Here is a 20,000-nt window from a genome sequence, read left to right on the forward strand (position 1 = left end):
AAACCACACCCTGGAAGGCAAAGTATCCTCCACGCATTCATGGTGGGAGAGCATACAACCTACATGCAGGAGCGCCTGATGCCTAGTCTGTCCAACACTTTCTCCTGCCATGAATACATGAAAGATTCTTTGTTTCCTAGGCAGGGTTTGGAGATGAACAGCCCCCTTCATTATGCTGCATTCAGAACTCCTCGTCCTGCTTGTCCAGACCAGTTGGACAAAATGTTTTGACCATTCGGAACCTCTACTTTCTTATCAAGGACAAATTATCCATATCATCCATCTCACCCTCCTTCAAAGCTAGGCAAGCAGGACGAGATGCCATCACAATAGCTTTTGTGTGTACACACTCACAGTTGCAGGCAACCACAAGATATTGATGGGTAATTTTATACGCATTGAATAATGTTCCGGCACCGGATTTTATAACATTTTGGCTATTCATCCAGCATACACTCGTGCTTGCGCACTGTCAATAATTCTGTCTTGGTCATTTCATGCAATATTCATAGTCGGATCGGGACTCTGCTGAGATATTTTTCTGGCAATTTTTGTCAGAAGCCTGCACTGAAGAGCTATTTTTCCGGCAGGGGCGCAAATCATCAAAATTTTTAATTATTCTTAGGACCGAGTGGACATACATGCTAAGTTTACTACAGTTTGACATTTCTGTCATTTTCATCCCTTTTCTGTGATTTTATCGTGCCTATAAACGATAAGGCCACACCCGTCAGAGACTAAGTCCCTGACTCCCACCAATGATGTTTGGGGATCCCGTGGGGTATCAGGGGTTGGGGGTGATTTCGTTCATACCATGCATTTTAAAAAAGCAAAAGAATGTGGGAAATTGAAAATCCAAGCCAAGGATAGCATTTCAGATGATAAAGAAAGTGGAAAATGTAGGAACTCGAGAGAAGATTCGGCCAAGGATGATTCGAACAAACGAGCGAGTGAACCGCATCTTAAACACACAAACTACTAGTAGGATCACCATATGAACCAAAAATCCCTCCTAACCCTGAGGCTACGCCCCCAGATCCCCTCCAGATTGCCATATTTCCCGATGCAGGAAAACACTAACTAGGAGGACTTCATCCGGTGTACGCTTCAAAGCTGCAGCAAAAGTCCTTGAATCTTTGACATAAAACTGTGCAAAAGTACTCTCTTAAAATTTGGTCAAGCTGTCCTTCACATCAGCAAAACTAGCAAATTCAATACCAACTTTGAAGGAATCCATAATTGATGATCGACCCTTAGCCATGAAAAATGAACATCACAAAAACAGCGCCAAAGTTTGTACACAAGGCTAATACGCAAGTGTGTGCATGCAAATAGTGCGCATGTATGCCGGACAAATAAACTGTTAAAAAATCCAGTGCTGGAACAATATCCACGGCGAATTTTATAGCCCTTTGTTGATGTTATCAAAGGATATTTTAGTGTTTGTTAGTTGTAGGAAGTTAAAATGCATCAATGGAGTTACAAAACTTTTGCAGCAAGTAATGTAGACACTGGTATGATAAATGAGTAAATGTTTACATTCGATCCAGTCTGGGCAGCGAGGGTCTTGGAGGTTCCGAACACTACCTGGCTGTCCTGCTGGTCCTGGACAAGTTGTCTGAAGAGCAAGACAAGGAGTTCTGAATTTAGCATTAAACAATGGGGTGACTCATTCTGTGTATAATATTCATATTTACCCTTCATGCCCTGCTATAGGGACCATGATTGTTGGGGTTTGAGGGTTTCTGCACAATGATTTCTGTAATTTTGGATACGAGAGTGAGAGAGGAATCCTTTCATACCAAAATCGTCGCGATCCGTTACGCGAAACTATTGTGTAAAATTACCATTATCTCTAGTACAAACGCCTCTAACTGCCTAGACTGTCCATACCGTGAATATTAACAAGATATTTTCATGGGTTGCAAACACAAGCTGATTTGCTAAATCTGTCCAAAGTTAGAGATCACGGTCGGTAGACAAATCTATTTCAAGCGCACTCATGTTTATCTTTTTCTTCCCTTAGTCACAACTGTACCATTCCGTTTTACCTGAAACTTTGGAAATCAACACGTGTAATTACAAACTTACCCAAAAAACGGATCATCGTCAAACCCGGAGAGAATTGATCCGAAAAGAGACATATTTAAGGAAAGATCAATATCCTCTTGGCGAGAGAAGTCGTTCGAGAAAATTCTTTGGCATCTACACCACACAGTTGGTAAAGGGCCACTGGCAAGATGGCTGATCATGTTGTCTTTCTGGAAGTATCAAAACATCACGTGACTCAGCGAAGCTCCACCCACCCGCCACGTTTAAAAGGAGTTACAATAACGTTTAGTAGTGTTTAGATGGACATATATAGCACGTATTGTTAAAGAACAAAAATTGACAATGAATAAGTAAAGGCCTCTTTTGTGGCATCTACAAATAGATTTCTAATACATTTCTAATTCAAACTTCTTTCTTTTTCCTACAAACGCAAATATGCACACACGCAATTACATCCACTGTTCTTCTCATGGGAAGCGGAAGTATAGGCCTTATTCGTGGAGCCTAATACTTGTGATTATTTAAAGTTTTAAGGGCAGAGCATCGGCGCTGTCTGGCGTACGAAAACTCATCGGGTCCAAATTCGTAATGCAAGTGTCGTCTCACATGGTTTCTTTACATGTTTAAGATATTGGTAAATCTAAGTAAGACAGCCGCGCCTATTTGTTTGTTTTTCTCCTATCCCCTTCAATCTTGGGTGACCCGTGGAGAATTGGGGGTTGTAGGTGGGCGGGGGGGGGGCACACACGGAAGAAATAGTGGAATTAAAAGTGAAAAATTTGAAAAAAAAAAAAAATGCATAATCCGAACGAGATTCCGTCGCCGCATGCTCGATGCGCCGGTGTCAATGTTGCCGAAATCCCGACGAAATTTCTTAATGTAACCTAACCTAACCTAACGAAATTTCTTAACGTAACGTAACGTAACCTAACCTAACCAACCTAACGTAAAAAAAAAAAAAAAATGCATAATCCGAACGAGATTCCGGCGCCGCATGCTTGATGCGCCGGTGTCAATGTTGCCGAAATCCCGACGAAATTTCTTAATGTAACCTAACCTAACCTAACGAAATTTCTTAACGTAACGTAACGTAACGTAACCTAACCAACCTAACGTAACGTAACGTTACCTAACCAACCTAACGTAACGTAACCTAACCTAACCAACCTAACGTAACGTAACGTAACCTAACCAACCTAACGTAACCTAACCTAACCTAACCAACGTAACGTAACGTAACGTAACGTAACCAACCTAACCTAACCTAACTTAACAAAACCTAACCTAACCAACCTAACCTAACGAAATTTCTTAACGTAACCTAACCTAACCAACCGAACGTAACGTAACGTAACCTAACCAACCTAACTTAACCTATCCAACCTAACCTAACCTAACCAACCTAACTTAACCTAACCTACCTAACCTAACCAACCTAACCTAACCTTCCAAACCCCCGTATTTTGTATATTGCAGAATGCTCACATTGTTTTCATTCGAGACGGTCCGAGACAACGATGTTTGTGGACTATAGAGAGGCAACTTTTGAATTTCAATTAATTAAAGGACAACCAGTGAGGTCCCCACAATTTTATGAACTCCCCGACATGTACGAACTCTAGTCAATAATTCTGTTATACTTTCCTTTGTATATATAATGCGTCTGTCTAAATTAGTATTGCCAAGAAATTATATGATCATGATGGCAAATTAAATCTGAATCGCTTTCATCTGATGCTAAATCGCATGGTAGAATTATGGGTTATTACTTAATTGACCTAAAAACAACTAATTTGTTATTTGATTGACATTCCTACCATGCTATGTCATTGTTGTGAGTTATTTTTCACACAACGGTAGTTTATATATGGTAAATAAAGGATAATAATGACAATGACTGATGATATATCAATAGAAATACTAGACTACATTCATATTGTGTTTATCAATTATCGCGAATATTCCTGCTATATGAAAATTTTGCTGCCGAATTTCAATTTCAAGTCAACACTTCGTCCACACAGACATACCAACTTGCCCATTTATCTCGTGAACACGCATGCGCGACCCATCGCCGAATAGGTGCCATCCAAAGGGATATAGTCTTTGATGCACTACTTGCGTTTCATTTGGTAACTTTTAGTCTAGCCACTTAAGAAGTATATAAATGATATTTTAGAATGAAATAGCTGAAAATATTACAAGATTACAAAAAAAAAGTTATAACGATTATTCCTAGCTTCAAAAGAAGTCAATGAATACAATCGACTTAAAGGGCAACACATTAACAATGACAAATGGGGGCAAATGATCGTTTGAATTTTTTCGTAACCTATATATATCTTTAAACTCGAAAGAGACTTTATGATTACGTTTTAGTAAGAAACAAGAATTTAAACGAACAACAAATATACTTCATGTGTTTTTATGATTACTTCTTACGGTTGACAGTAGTACCATTATCCAATCAGCACCCAGGAAGAGCATTGACGTCATCACCAACACAGACAGGATGTGCTCTGTTCTTTAACGTTAAGGGTTGGATTTGGCGCTACCGAAGACGCCCTTAAGTCAATTTACAAGTTCTCTCTTGAAATTCATATACATTGGCATCAGAACCATTTTAATGTCCAAACTTTATATGCACACACGCTATTAACAATATACAAAATCGTAAAAATGAATTGAGACACCGTTTGAAAGGAAATGCTTCCAGATATTTCCATTAACTGTTAAAAACGAAAGAAATCTCTATGCTTATGGTTTCTTTTGTTCTCCAGTTACAGAATGATTTAATGTATATCTGTTTTAAAATATAAGCATGGCTAGGCTTCTCTGGAGATAAAACAATAAATAAAGACACAATGTGGACCTCTAGTAACGAATTTCAGGCTGATTTTCAGACATAAAGGCGGAGTTTAAACAATGACATAAAACAGTAAAAGCAGCAGCAAATCTCTGAACGCCTTGCGCAGACATTGGAAAAAATCCAGCACATTCATATTTTTTTTTATCTGCCAAATATGGTTTAAGATACCTTGACATTTGCAAATTTTGAGCTTGCGGCACGGCAATGCGTACACAAAAATGCTGCCAAAATGGCATGGGATGTCATGGCGTCGTGGCATACCGTAAGGAATGTTACGGCTTGCTTGCGAAATATTGCGGCGTGGCACGAGTTGGTGTCACGGTGCCTTGCGCAGTGAACGTGGTGTCTGTTACCGAAGTGTCACGGGATGGCACGAGGCGTGGAAGAGGTGTTATGCAGTGTTGCGAGTTGCTTGCGAGGTGTCACGGTGGAGCAGTACCGTGGCAAGAAAGAATGGTATATCCCAGAGGACGACCACAAGATTATATAATAATGCATAATCTATATTTTATTTTGCTAGACATAAAGCGTTTTAAGCAGGGGAGCGCTTGAGCAAGAATTCTTGCCGATAGGCCAAGCGCTGTACCGTTCCCTGCTTAACACGCTTTCCAAGGCAGGCAGGCCGGCCCTGTTCAGTGATGCCAGACATGTGGAAGTGTCTTTCTATAAAGTACAAATCATAACAGTCATTGGAGAATATAGAAATGTCAAAATAACACACAGCATATACATACTTGAGTTTTAAAAGCAATATACAAGTATTCCCGCCAACAATCTCGGAAAGAGATAACTAATGTATAAATCGAGAGTGGAGTTTATTCAATTGGAGGTTGGTAACAATTTGAGCGCGCATTTCAAAACTGACAAGCTAGCGCCGCATCAAGATGGCAGAGTAAATCTACCCAAACATCTTAACAAAGTGCAACATTTTTTCCTATATTCATATGAAGTGCCTCTAAAACAATGACACACACTTCCGATTGAAAGCCCTTTCATTTTGATGCGTTATCAAAACAAATGAACATCCCAGAATTAAAATATAGGCCTAACCATTCCCATATATCCGATTTTATGAGGTTAAATATAACAAATCATCGAATACAATATCAATAGAAGATTGTTGCTAGAATTCCTGACTTTTTTCACTTGAAATATTCTTTATTTCATAGAATAGCAGATATATTCTCGATTTAGAGAGACGAGGAGTAACAGTACAGTATGAGGTAAATTGTTCGTCTTATAATGGTTTATTATTTATAAAACACTTTTTATTCCCATAATCTCCACTATCTCCTTTCGTTTTCAGTTAATTTCAATTTCTTTGAATATGATTTTAAGAAAATTACAGAATCAGATACCGTGAAAAAAATATTTATCTGATAAGATATTAAGCGGAGTTCCTGGCCAACGCCCGCATTCGTAGGATCGTGACCAGTACAGTACACGACCGACGCTGTTGCCATGGTGACGGTACACCGCTTGACTTTGTAAGCGCAAGTCTAGCCATCTATGGAGGTCGAGTTAGCAAGAAAAACGCTTGAGATTTCAGGCTTTCCCTGCTTGAAACGCCTTTACTCCTCTTCATGACAGAAGCTGCTGATAGACCACTGACAGAATCTTCGCCGTCACGTCTTGGGGATGGTTCATCCTCCATCTGCTGGAGCACCTGTGATGACCTTTGGGAAGGCGAGGTTTCGCACGAGAGGGTCGTTTCATGGGCGATGCGGCCATGAAGGAAGGACCAGGTTTCCATAATTGCTTCTTCCTTCGCCATCCCTTCTCTTGCTGGTGCAACACTTCTGCTGACTGTTTTTGCCAAGGTCACCGTTAGATGGGCTCGTTAACGGGCGAGTGAGACTTGGTGCGCCAGGGTTCGACGGCGAAGGCAGTGACGTGGTGAGCCGAGAGTCAAGGTCGGCAGTGGTGTTTCAGCACGGGGCGTTTGGCTCTGATGCTGCGTTCAGAACTGCTCGTCTTGCTCGTCCAGACATCTTGTCCAGGACCAGCAGGACAAGTGGGCCGCGTTCGGAACCTCCAAGACCCTTTTTGCCCAGAATGTAACCGGCTCGAATGTAAACATTCACTTTTTTATCATACCGGTATCTTTATTTTACGCGCTGCATAGGTTTTGTAACTCCTTTGATGCATATTTAACTTACCTTCAACTGACAAACACAAAAATATCCTTTGACAACACCAATAAAGGGTCATGAAATTACCCACCAATATCTTGTGGTTACCTGCAACTGTCAATGTTTACATACAAATGCTACTGTGACGTCATCTCGTCCTGCTCGCCCACCTTCGCAGGAGGGCGAGTTGGACGAGCTAGACTACTTGTCTAGGACTAGATAGTGGAGGTTCCGAACGGTCAAAACATCTTGTCCAACAGGTCTGGACGAGATAGACGAGCAGTTCCGAACGCACCATGAGGAAAACAGACGGGAACAACAGTACTATGTCTTGGCGACAGAAGAAATAATGCCATGTCTCAGGGAGTTGCAATATCAATACAAACTCATAATGATTAGGAAATGACTGGAAGCAACGTGTCAAGGATTCAGAATAGATACTGTTAATTGCAACAATTACCTGAGATAGAAGGCAGTGAAGAACAATCGAGATTGTAGTATAAAATGAGGAATTTACCAGTTTACAGAGCACAGGACAGCAGATATTCCTATGAAAATAAGGGTAGAATAAATGTGTTAATTGCAACATTCACCTGATATAGAAGGCAGTAATGAACAATCGAGATTGTAGTATAAAATCTCGAGGAATTTACCAGTTTACAGGGCACAGGGCAACAGATATTCCTATGAAAATGAGGGTAGATAAATCACAGAACACATTTCCTTAAGGGAATGAGAGTAGTTGCATGCGGAAATGTACGACTGATCTTTCTTTTGCCACACCATCAATCTACCATTCCTCTATCTTGCCACCATTCTGGCATTCTTTTGCCACACCATCAATCTACCATTCCTCCACCACGCCATCATTCTGGCATTCTTTTGCCACACCATCAATCTACCATTCCTCCATCATGCCACCATCCCCCATTCCTTTTTCAGTCCACACCGCAATTTCCCACCAGACCAATTCTTTCGATCCCTCTGCCACATTTCGCTATCATCTTTCAGATTACCATGCCACACCATCATTATGCCATTCCTCTACCATACCATCACCCTTTCCTCTGCCTTATCATCAACTAGCCATTTCCCCACCACATCAGCGCTCTCCCATTCTTTCATCAATGCCTGCACTTAACCACACGAGCGACTCTTTCGGCTCAAAGTGACATAATAAAGTGGACTATGAAACCTACAGCTACAGCTCTCATTAGTACGCAGGACTGAGGGAGCTATGAAAAATTGAGAAAATCAATTCTCACTCAGCCCTTGGCTCTGATGGGATCTCCTTTCTCACTATTTCCTATTAAGGGCTGGTAGGTGAGCTTGCATTTCTGCAACTCATCTGCAAGTCCTGGGAAACTTCCACTCCATAGTTGGAAGAGGACTGATATAGTCCCCATCCTAAAACCAAAGGAGCCGGGAGGTATCGCCCCATTTCTCTCCTCATCTGTCTGGGTAAGACGACTGAGAGAATGGTACTAAACCGTCTACAATGGATATTGGGACCCGCAAATGAACACCTCCACAGGTTCATGAGGGCCATGCGCAAAGCACACAGTATAGTCACCCTCTTCAACACAGCCAACTCTTTCACATTTGCAGTAGTCTTCCTAAATCCGGAGAAAGCTTTTGAACTATGAAGTCCTCTTGCTATTTAGGAGACCCTGATCCAGAGGGGAACCAGAGGCAAGCTCTAGGCCATGAACGGTGACTATTTCAGAAACAGGGCGGTCAGAGTAATTTTCCAAAGTCATCTATCACAGGACATGCCACTATTGAATGGGGCACCATAGATAGAGTGAGATCCTCAGTCCAGCCCTTTTCAACACCCTGATGTCCAGCATCTTCAACATATACCTTCCAGAGGAGTACAAGATCTAAGTGGACGACCGTGCAATTATCTCCATTGGTCACCATAACTAAGAAGTGCCCAGCGCTTTCCGGAACTTGTATCTGATGAATGTTGTAGGAGAGGACTCAAAACCTCTGCAGCTAAGTCAAAGGTCATGACTTTGAGACTTGATGTCCACGGTAAGTCTTTGTGTTCAGGGAATGGGCCTATAGTGGGTTCAGTTTTCCCATACCTTGGGGTATGGATCGACCTGAACATTCCAAAACAAGACTGTACTGAGAGCAATGACCGGGAGACACATGGGAACAGGATACAAAGGAATGAAATCATTCTATGTATATGCTGTCCACCATATCGTGGACTATTCTGCAGAAGCAGAGAGGGTTATTGCAGCCTTCACTTGTCCGACTCTACTTCACGGATGGATCAATCAATCCTGTGCAAACAAAAGATACTGCAGCATCCTTGAGGGTAACAAACAATAACCTATCGCTCCAGGCAAAGGCTGATGCGATCTTGGGAACCCCAGTAGTCCAGTGAGAAAGCCGATTTTTGGAGTGGAATCTGGATTTGAGACATACAACTTTTTTTTTACTATTTCTATTAGATCTGACCCTACTGATGAAGACTCAGTCGAGTGCAAAGTTCGCACACTTTAGGATTTTTTTATGACCGAAATTCAAAATGGCTGCCGCCGTAGCTCATTGGCTAAAACTCGGCCTATTTTTGCCTCAGGGTACTTTTTGGTGTCGTATCCTATGTTTTCGGGGGCTATAAATCGACTGAAACCTACTGTATACACTCCCGGTGTACTTTACTAGATTCCCCTAAATTCACGAAGAACATGCCTAATACTGGCAATACGTAAAGAACTTTTATTAAAGTAGTGACATCCAGTATGTCTGCATTCGTGTTTTTGAGATGCCCAGATGATGTCCTTTTTCTCTTCATTGGGGCATTATAGTTACATCAGGCAAGTATTCTAATATTTTCATGTTAACTTCCATAAAAAAAAACTTTGACTGTGCATATTTTCTTTACACATTTTTTTTGTATAGGTCACTGCCATATTAGCAGATCTATTATACACAAATATCTTCAAATAATAATTGTGTGTTTTTTTTCTAGATGCCTAATATAATGTGAAGAGAGCAAATTGAAATACCATGGAGTACAAAGTATTGAAAATAGTGCAATAATTAGATTTCTCATTTTAATTATATACAGTCTCTAATATCCAACACTCGAAAGTCTGCTCAAAATCCTCTTGATGACCATTACCTTTTACTGGATAGTTCTCTGGTTTATACTGTTATCACCACCGCAATGCACAAAAAGAGAGAAAAAAAATAATATGATAAATGGGTTGAGCCACGGTTGCACAGGGATGTTGAATAAGGTTGTGAGGAAAAACACCCGAGCCTGATCAGCATCAGCACATCTACTGGAGCAAAAGATATGGCAGGTGGTATACCTACTGATTTATTGCAACTTCTGTTTATCCATAATCAATTGGGTGTAAATCTGGTGGACTAAAAGCACATTCCAGGCAAGGGCATATGTGAAGTAACAAATGAAAATTTTAAAAATGGAGAATTAGCTCGCAAACCATCTCTCTAATATGAGCAAAAGAGGAAATCTGAAAATAATTCCCAAAAATCTATTTATTTCGATGTTCCGGAGTCAAGTTATATTTTCCTGCGAAAATACGGAACTCGGAAGTGTGACATCAATTACAGATCGCGATCACAGCATTCTCTGCATTCAATACACTGTAAATGGCGGACTCACAACAAGACTACAGCGGCAGTGGAATCAGTGAAGTTTCATCGGATCATTTCGACGAGATTTGTATAATTTCTTCAGAGGGTGCCTATGTCTTCGAAGAGTTGGAAGAGGAACATCAAGGGTTGATCTCTTTTCTGCACTCGTGGCGCAGGCCTACAACCATTCGCGAGTGGAGGGGCATCGGTATTTATTTGTTGCGCTTTTTGGGGTGTACCTACCCTACCTCTGTGTAGTAATACATGTACACTTGCAATGCACTCAGCACAGTGTGTCATACCCACGCAATGAATGTTTGCTATGCCGCCAAGCAAAAGCGCTCTTTCAGAGTTTGTTTTGCGCTGTTGTGATCATGACAAATATAAATTGGAAATGGCCTACCGTTTTGCAAATCCCATTTCGTAAGCCATTCTGTTCGCAAAGCAATCGGACTCGAAGTGTCAGGCAAAGTACGCTGGTTGGCACAGGCTGAAAGTTGCTTGGCATGCACAAAACGTGTTCATTTCCTTGTTCTGTCGCGGTCTTTGGGTCATTCAAATAGGTGGTGACCTGAATGAATGGATTGCTACACAACGCCGCGGCATCCTTTGTTACAAACTTTATTAGCTTGAAACTGGGACAATTCCATATCTTTGACTTGCGGGTGCACTGGGTATCACGCTATTCAACAAGGTTCTCCCTGGTCCCGGGAATGACGTCACAACCGGGGATTGCCGAAGACCACCGGGTTTTGCATCTTCGTTTCTAAGGGCGTTGCTAGGGGTTTTGGGGGATACGAGAGGGTCTCTTCGATTTTTTTTTTTTTTTGCATGAATAGGCTAAGCATACATTATTGAACAATATTCAAAGAAAAAACAATGCACGATAATTACTTCACATAATGCCCTTTAAGCGTACTCTACCATTTTCAAACAAAAGTGTGTTGCAGTCCCTTTCTAAACAGAGGCATATCTAGTTCTCTTTGATGATAGGGGTGTAATAGATCATTTAGAGTACAGTATTTTGCAAATTTTTGTCCAATACTTGCAAAAAATACACATTTTTCGTAACTCCCGAGGGGCATGTACCTCCGGCCCCACCCCTTCCATTAGCTGCATCCCTGCCAAATATGTAATGGATTAAATGGGCATTTGCATCATTGCCAATAGCAAACTAGATAAAAGCATGACCAGAATTTATCATTTCAGTCGAAGAAGATCGTGTAACGGAAAGCTGAAAACAATGACCCATTAAAGCATTTTTATGACATGAAATATCAAGAGACTTGAAAAGGTTAATGCATTTCAGTACAGGTTCATACTAATTTTAAAAACTTTCTTGGTATCTGCCCTGTATTAATACACAAAATGTTTAAGAATACATAAAGATTTTCCATTTCAGGCATGATATCCAAGTCAAAATTCCCTATATTTGAGACTGGTGTTCAATTTCACCATTGTTTGGCCTCTGGTGACCTTGACCTTTGATTTGAGTAGTCATGTTTACATTCATCTTATAGCTTACTTCCTAAGCTACAAAATGAGTGGTAATACATGACTATATGTTTCGTTCAAAAGTTATTGCTATTCTAGTTTCCCCTACCCCCATTTTTTTATGCATCCGAGGGTGCTGACTTTTCAGACAAAACTCTGAATAGCTCCATTACTGCAGGGTTTCATCATGTCCACCCTCGCTAATAAGGTGTCCCAGGAGGCCCCTTACAAAAATCAAGTGAGTGATTTAGGGGCCCTCTCGATTCCCAAAATACCCCTTGGCTCCAGGACTAATCCGAGTTTTAGCCATTAATGAGCCATTCTGAATTTCGGTCATAAAAAAAATCCTCAAGGATGCGACTAATTCCTCATCAGTAGGGTCAATACTAAGAGAAACAGAAGAAAAAAAAAACATTGGATATATCTCAAATCCCGGTTTGCTCTCTCTGCCCACGCGTTCCAGATTAAAGGACATGTGATTATACAAACAGACTTCAGTGCAGCCACTGACGGTCTGCAGAACATGCCCAACGACATCTACCTCCTGGCCAATATGCTTACCATAGCACTGAGGATTCTTACTCAGGGTAGAACAAAAAAACAGCATAAGAGGGAATGAGCTTGCTGACAGACAAGCTGAAATTGGCAGGGGTATGCCCCCAAATCCCTTTATCATTCAGGCAAGCCGAAAACTCCTAATGATGGAACAACATTGCACTCGATTTGCGGAGGGTATCGGGATGCAAGCGGTGCCATGTTCATATCGGAAGAGGGATAATCGTACGGGCATTCGGTCATTGTTTAGGTGTTTAGGAATCAACAGCTATATGCTCAATATCTATAAAAAGGTGATCAGAGAAGGGAGGCTCAACTAAAAAGTAAATAATAACCTGATCATGGTGCAACAGTCGATGAGAACACAACTTAAAACATATAACTAATTTTGCAGATATATCAGACTAGCACTTTGTGAGAACACCAACAATTTTGTATATGGAATCTACGGGATCCCACACCACCCTCCGCTGAAAACAACACATCATATTTTCATTACTCATGTCTGAGCTAGTGCATGTGCTGAAAATCGCTTGTGGGACGCAAGCGATTATCAGCCGAAAGAACTCATTCCCGCGTCCGATATGGCCGCTCGTATTGGACGCGTTTGCTCTTGCCTCCAACGCGCTGAGCATCCCGCTACTCTCTACCCTCCCTGCAAATCGCGTGCAATGTGGCTGTACCATCTAGACATGGAGCCATAGTCGCAGGACAGGCTGCTGCCCTGAAATTAGACAGAGAGAGAAAAAGAGAACTTCCTCCCCGTTCAGATAGTACTCAGTGCCACATGTTATAAGCGACTGGCACTCTGCAAATCACTAGAGGTGCCGAATCAAACTAAGCTCTCACTCGTTCCAGCAGATTATTGACAAATGGTGTCAGCAACCATATGACAAGCGTTGCAAGCACTGTAGTGAGCAGGATCCCACCCTGTTACATTATATACAAAGGTACGAGCATACGAATTTTGAGACAAAGATCGCCCACCTGCTAGCATACGGCTGCCACGGTAAGCATTCACTAATGATAAATTAATTAAGATACATAGCTGAACCAGGCCGGGCCAGATATGTGTGAGGACCGAGCGAAGCTTGCCTTTGGAAATCTCACTGAACGTTGAAATTAATGAAAAGAAGAGGCGTCTTGATTTTTTTTTCTTATAATTGTATTACAACATCAGCATATAATGCGAGGCAATACCCCATATACTTTGACCATTGTGTATTCTCAGTTTGCATATGATGAAAACATATCAAGGTAAACATCGGTAATATCCACGGAAAAAGAGCTTTTAAAGCGAAAGGTCCTGTTCAGTTCGTTTTCATGCTCCAATGTTTCCTCGCTTTTTCAGGTAGGCGGGGGAGGGGGGGTACATGCAATGATAAGAAAGTGGTTAGAGAGAACCAGCTGGATATAAAAGAAAAAGCAACGGAGTATATAAGAGGCGAGACACGTCATGAAAGACGTTTATGGATAGAGATTACTGTTGGGTTACTTTGAAGCCCATCCTTATTAATTGTCAGCTCGGATGAATTATATGTCGTGAGGACAATCGAGATAAATAGATAGAGAAAGGGCGGGGGGTTGAGGAAGGCAGAAAGCTTCAGGAGGAAAGTAAGTGATGCAGAATTACACGGGGAAATAGATTTGTGTATATATGTAGTGAAAAGAGGGAGATATTGATAGATAAGGTAAACAAGAGTAATGATAAATGTAAGGAAGGAAAGAGAGAGAGAGACTTAATATATCACAAGGGGAATGAAAATTCAATTGAAATTCCATTACTTCTACTAGGTATCCAATCGATGATATAATTTACGCTCATATGTTACAAAATTGAATGAGGTAATCTGTTCAAACCCAAGCCTATGAAACTCTTTTTTGCTGAGTGTCCATATTTTGCCAAGCCAAAAAATATTTGATTCAAGTAGAGGGTTTCGTTTCGCATTATGGCCTCGCGTTCTTGCAACAATCCCTGATTAACAGTAAATATTTTTTTAAGAAATGCTCTAAGGTCATACAGAAATAAATGAAAAAGTTTAGTGAATTATTACTTCCCTTTCAGTTACGTGGTTTTGTTTTTTTTTTTTTCTATGATTGTCATTCACGAAGCCGAAGTCAGACCGACGACAACGACATCAGACGATGTGCAGAAGATCAGTTACATCAAGAATGGCGTCTGTGGCAGTGGAACGTCCCCAGGTAGGTGTATGTGGTAACTTTTAGGGCTTCTGGAAAATATGTCTCTTTTCATATTACATGAATATTTTATATTATCAAGTACGACGACTCGTGAGACGTAAATTCTATAACAATAGAGCTGTGAATATTGTGTCAAACATGACTTACTTATTGCTTGGGTGTGACCAGATCCATGGCGTCCCGAAAATATAGAACTCTGATATTCATTCACTAGCCAGTAAAAGATCCAAATGATGTAAGTACCATGTTTATGAAGTGTTGATAACTATCACAGACATTTAGGTGATAATGTACTTCTTAAAAATAAAAGAACGTAATACTGGTAGGACGAATCCAGAGAAAGGGAGTGGCCAATCCCCTCGTATTTCTTACGTTACATCGTTAAGTTCCATTTTCAGCCAATATTTCCCTCGCGTTGGAGACCATTTTGAGAGTGATTTTGATGTCATTCAAACGAATCTGGTTGTCATTCCTGCCGGAAACTATTAGTAATACCCCCCACTTAAGCCAACACTTGAGGACAAGCACAGGAAAATAAGGACTTGTTTGACCTATTCACACCTAAAGGCTGATAGAGATTTTGGTATAGGTCAAATTCCTGCCAGCCGCCTTCTAGACAAAAAATAACATATGCAAATGATAGTGAGTGATTCTAAGAAATTTATCTTCTATGAACTTCAACTGCAACTCAATAATAACGAAGTTATTAGACATGCAAGTGTCTGTGAGCCCATTATGAAGTACTATCTCAATATTTTAAAAATCGCCATCCGATATCCTTTGCTTCCTTTTGTAAACAAAACAATGATGCTGTTTCATTTTTGTACAATTATTCTAATCACAGAGATTCGTGCGTAGATAATGCCCACATAACGGTACACGAAGCAGATTTTGTGTCTGTATCAAAATATATGACAATAGACCAGTAATACTCACATGATGTTGAGTATTTACAATAATAAATAAATTTGTTGCTCTGTGCAAACCGATGTGCCTCACCCATATTACGAGCAAGAGGGGCCTGAAGAAATGTGCGGGATTTTCAAAAACAAAAATGTTATCGCCTGAATTGTGCACAAAACATTTTCAAATATTTATTTGACACTACATGCGCGTGACATTGTCACGAAAGCCAATAGTATTACAGGAAATACTATTAACCAATCACGAGACACCGTGTGTGGAACAGGTATTTATAGTGGTAGAGTAAAGCGAATATGATGAATCTTTTGCCATCATGGATCTCAGGTGCGCCGGGTGTAACCCTCACTACTATAGTGTACTATCTGATTATTTTGAGAAAAATGATGACGCAATAGGATTCCTGAGAGCTCACAGTGTTTTGCCAAGCAAAATCTAATTCCCCATTGCAATCTTTTTTTGTTGAAGCGGCATCATTATACCCGCCGCAAGGCGGGGTTCAGCGGGACCAGCCCCTGCCAACCCCAGTTCCTCTCGATGAGGGTACTTCTTCTGATAGTGAATGAAATTATGTAAGAAATGTAAATCCGTACTTGGGTTTTTTATTTCCATTGTATTTATATATATTTATATATATATATATATATATATATATATATATATATATATATATATATATATATAATATGTATATATACAAAACGTTATTATGGAACAAAATACGTGTTTTCATGAACTCCGACGCACATTTATTAAGAATAGGCGATATTAAATGAATCGTGTGTGAAAGGGTAAGACAGGAACACCATGTTTAACTAGCAATTACTGGCAAGGTAGCGATTATACTGTATGATAAATCCTGGCCAATGAAAACTGAGGAAAATGACGTCAGTACTTCTTGACCAATCAGAACTCGCTATTTTCGGAAAGTGTGCAGCCGGGCAAAAAAAGCATTCAGTGTCTGTCTGTCAACTGTGTGAGAAGGGTTTGGGTGTGAAATATTGGAAAATAGAAAGCTGGCTGAAATGTTGATAAATCGCTGTGCATTTATCTGCAGAAAAACTACAACATCAACAATATCTGACGAAGTATATGGAGGTACAGCAATAGAAGGTTACTAAGATTTAAATAGATTATAACGAGAACTGGCGTATTACACACATTGCATATTGCATGAATATATATATATATATATATATATATATATATATATATATATATATTTATTTTTATATACTCAAATATTAATCGAATGGTAGTAATTAATTCTTTACGTCTTATTTTACAATAAACGCAGGCAGAAAATCACCAAACGCAGTATTAATAATAAATATTAAACGATAATTTCTTTTGTCTATTTCATACATCGCCATTGAATCGGTGTACAATAACCGCGCGTGCAATCAAATTGCCATAACGAATGGACCCAGGATGCCATTGCGGGCATGTCATGAAAAAACTTATGAAGGGCAGGTCTCAATCTCAATAATAATGCGCAGGGCACTAAATGAGCGCGGGTGACGGAAAAGACTCGCAATGGGTGCACAAACCTTTTGGGAGTGTGATTTGACTCGATTTGCGCATAGAAGGGGGCTCTAGCATTATTCCCATCGATAAACTAATGTTAAATGTAATGTGCGACAGCAATAACTGAAAGAGAGGCGGCTCCATGGAGGACGCCATGTCCATGCTGCGCAGCGCATTCCTGCCCGATGTGAGCAGCGCCGCAAGTTTTACGTAAAATTGAAAATTATGAAGAAATGAGGTTATCCATTTGTGTGACGCGCGGTGATAGAGGGAAATGGAGACCGCCATCTTATAGAGCGGAAGAAATAGTAGGATATATCACAGGTTAAGCTACAGCGGGCTCTTATTCACCTACAAACGACGAAAATGTACCTTGCTCTTCAGGCTCATGGGCGTTCCTTCGCGGCAGACATACGCGCCGCACGCTCGGGATATTGGATATTTTTGTGTAATCAGAATATATTGCTTTTGTATTGTGAGGCAACCAGACAAAAAGTAAGCCCAGATTTAAACGCACATTATTAGACCGTAATTTTATATGTGAAACATGCGTCTCTTTCCCGTAGAGTTTAAACAAGCAGGATTTAAAGCTTTTGTTTGTTGTTTTGATATGTTTTGCTGTGTAAATCATGCCAATTTTTCCCAAAAAAGTGCGAAACCTTCACTTAACTTTGACATCGGGAAGTACAAGTTATGTCACTGCTCAAGCAGTCAGATTCGACGGAGAACAACAGCATTGCAGTGCTAAACAGGGAAGGAATTATTCATTCCAAAAACAATCGTTTCGAAAGGAGGAGGCTGGCAGAATCTGAAATTTTACCGAGATTTTATATAAAATCTTCAGAGTTCATTATTACAATTTTTTTTTTTTTTTTTTTTTTTTTTAATTTTCTATATTACGTCCGACGCTCCGAAATTGATGATTTTGGTATCGTTGGATTCCTAGCACTGTCCACATTGCAAATGTATAGATTTTATTGCACGGAAACTCCCCTATAGCGACAAACTTGGCCCCAATAGCATGGGAGGGCGTGAAAGGGTCCAGGGAAAATGCGGGGTTAAATAACACTAATAACATAACACACAGTGAAAATAACCATGGTTATTCACACAACTTTCCATTGCAGGGGGCGCAGGCAGTAGCCTCCCTATATTATGTCTGCTGCTCCGACATTGTTGTCCCTGCTATCGGGGCCAAGTTTGCCGCTGACGGGGGGTTTCCGCGCAATAAAACCTACATATTTGCATTGTATAGAGTGAGAGGAATCCAACGATACCAAAATCATCAATGTGGGAGCGGTGGACGTAATATAGAAAATTAGCTCTTTTTCTTTAATTACCAAAAACAAACATAAAATGACTAATTTGAAACTGAGGATCTACACTCTCATTGACAGCCTGTCAGGCTAGCGATAATAATTTTGAATCAGTAAATCAGTTTCCATTCTTCTTTCTTCCAAAACAATTATACACCATGAAACATGAAATTATGGCGAAAACAAGGAATAAGTCCTTGTGCTTTATGTTTCACTAATGAGAAGTACTGTGTATAGTATTATTTATCCACTAACTGCTGGGCGGCATGTACATACATTCCATGGCAGTTATAGACTGAAAAATGGATGGTATCATACCATTCCTGCACCACTGGCATGTTGGACGGTTTGTTTTTCTCCGATAGTAGCAGCTTCATTTATATGGGAGAGATTTTAGGCAATAGCACCTATAATGAATGCAAACCTTCAAAATTATAATAGTTTTATAAATTATAGCAAAATAAAGGTGGTCAGTATGAATAAGAGTGGAGCTTACTTTCAAATAGTTTTTATATTTATCTGCAGGAAATCCACTGATTTCAATGATTCTCGATGTTTCTTGTGGAAATGCTTTATTGATGAGATCCGAGGACCACTTCCATTGACAATCTTAGTTTGTTAGTTCTGATTGCAGGGGAGGGCATGAAGTATATCAGGGAAATTATTGGGTAAAACAGACTTAAATAAGAAGAATAGCAAACAAAAATGCATAAAACTAGCACAAAAACACTAAAAATTGGCCAATGAAACTATGCAGACATGTCTTCCATCTTTAAAAGTCTACTCACCAACACGCCAAAATTTAAAAAACGCTATGGGAATCCAACCCCTTTTACGGGAAAATCTACAGGATTTCACACCTTCCGAACACAAAAAACTGTTCTGACCCAGAACCCAAACTAATCTAGCTATTTACGGTGCCGAGACTTTTTGGGGGGATTTTGGGTACTTGAACTCAGAAATCAAACTGCGATAGTTATTGAGGTCTCTTTCTTCTTTGCCACTGTATAGTCTTCAGAATAACCTAGAATCAACGCCACACTGAAAACAAAACATTTTTTACTGGCCCTCTGTCAACGAATGCCAGGGAATTGTCATGTCAAACTTGGCGGCCAGTAATGCGAAAATGCGCATGCGCAGAAGGTTCTTCAGACTGATTCCTGTTAAAACCTGTACAATCAATCTTAAAATATGTATATGAGGTATAACAATATTAATGAAGGCCTTTGAAAGCAAAATATGGAATGGCAGGCACTTGATGATTAGCAAAATATCATTTTGACAATCGCACAGTATTACATACACTAGTTT

General features: G+C 40.2%; 2 protein-coding genes across 6 annotated transcripts in view; one reads left to right on the top strand and one right to left on the bottom strand.

Annotated features, from left to right (window-relative positions):
- Mlf (myeloid leukemia factor) overlaps window positions 1-4,109 on the bottom strand; it is a gene marked incomplete at its 3' end in the record, with an annotated part of 83,863 nt that extends 79,754 nt beyond the window's left edge. The window contains 2 exon segments of one of the 4 annotated variants that reach the window (XM_070124423.1): window positions 2,092-2,261; window positions 4,083-4,109. In XM_070124423.1, coding sequence (XP_069980524.1) covers window positions 2,092-2,261; window positions 4,083-4,094 — 182 coding nt within the window. 4 annotated transcript variants of the gene reach the window in all.
- Window positions 4,110-14,816: 10,707 nt separating this feature from the next.
- LOC113830355 (septin-2) overlaps window positions 14,817-20,000 on the top strand; it is a gene marked incomplete at its 3' end in the record, with an annotated part of 52,793 nt that continues 47,609 nt past the window's right edge. The window contains 1 exon segment of one of the 2 annotated variants that reach the window (XM_070124420.1): window positions 14,817-14,925. In XM_070124420.1, the coding sequence (XP_069980521.1) occupies window positions 14,869-14,925 (57 nt within the window). 2 annotated transcript variants of the gene reach the window in all.

This window comes from Penaeus vannamei, chromosome 8 (assembly GCF_042767895.1).
Source record: "Penaeus vannamei isolate JL-2024 chromosome 8, ASM4276789v1, whole genome shotgun sequence".
In the NCBI taxonomy this organism is placed as follows: Eukaryota; Metazoa; Arthropoda; class Malacostraca; order Decapoda; family Penaeidae; genus Penaeus; species Penaeus vannamei.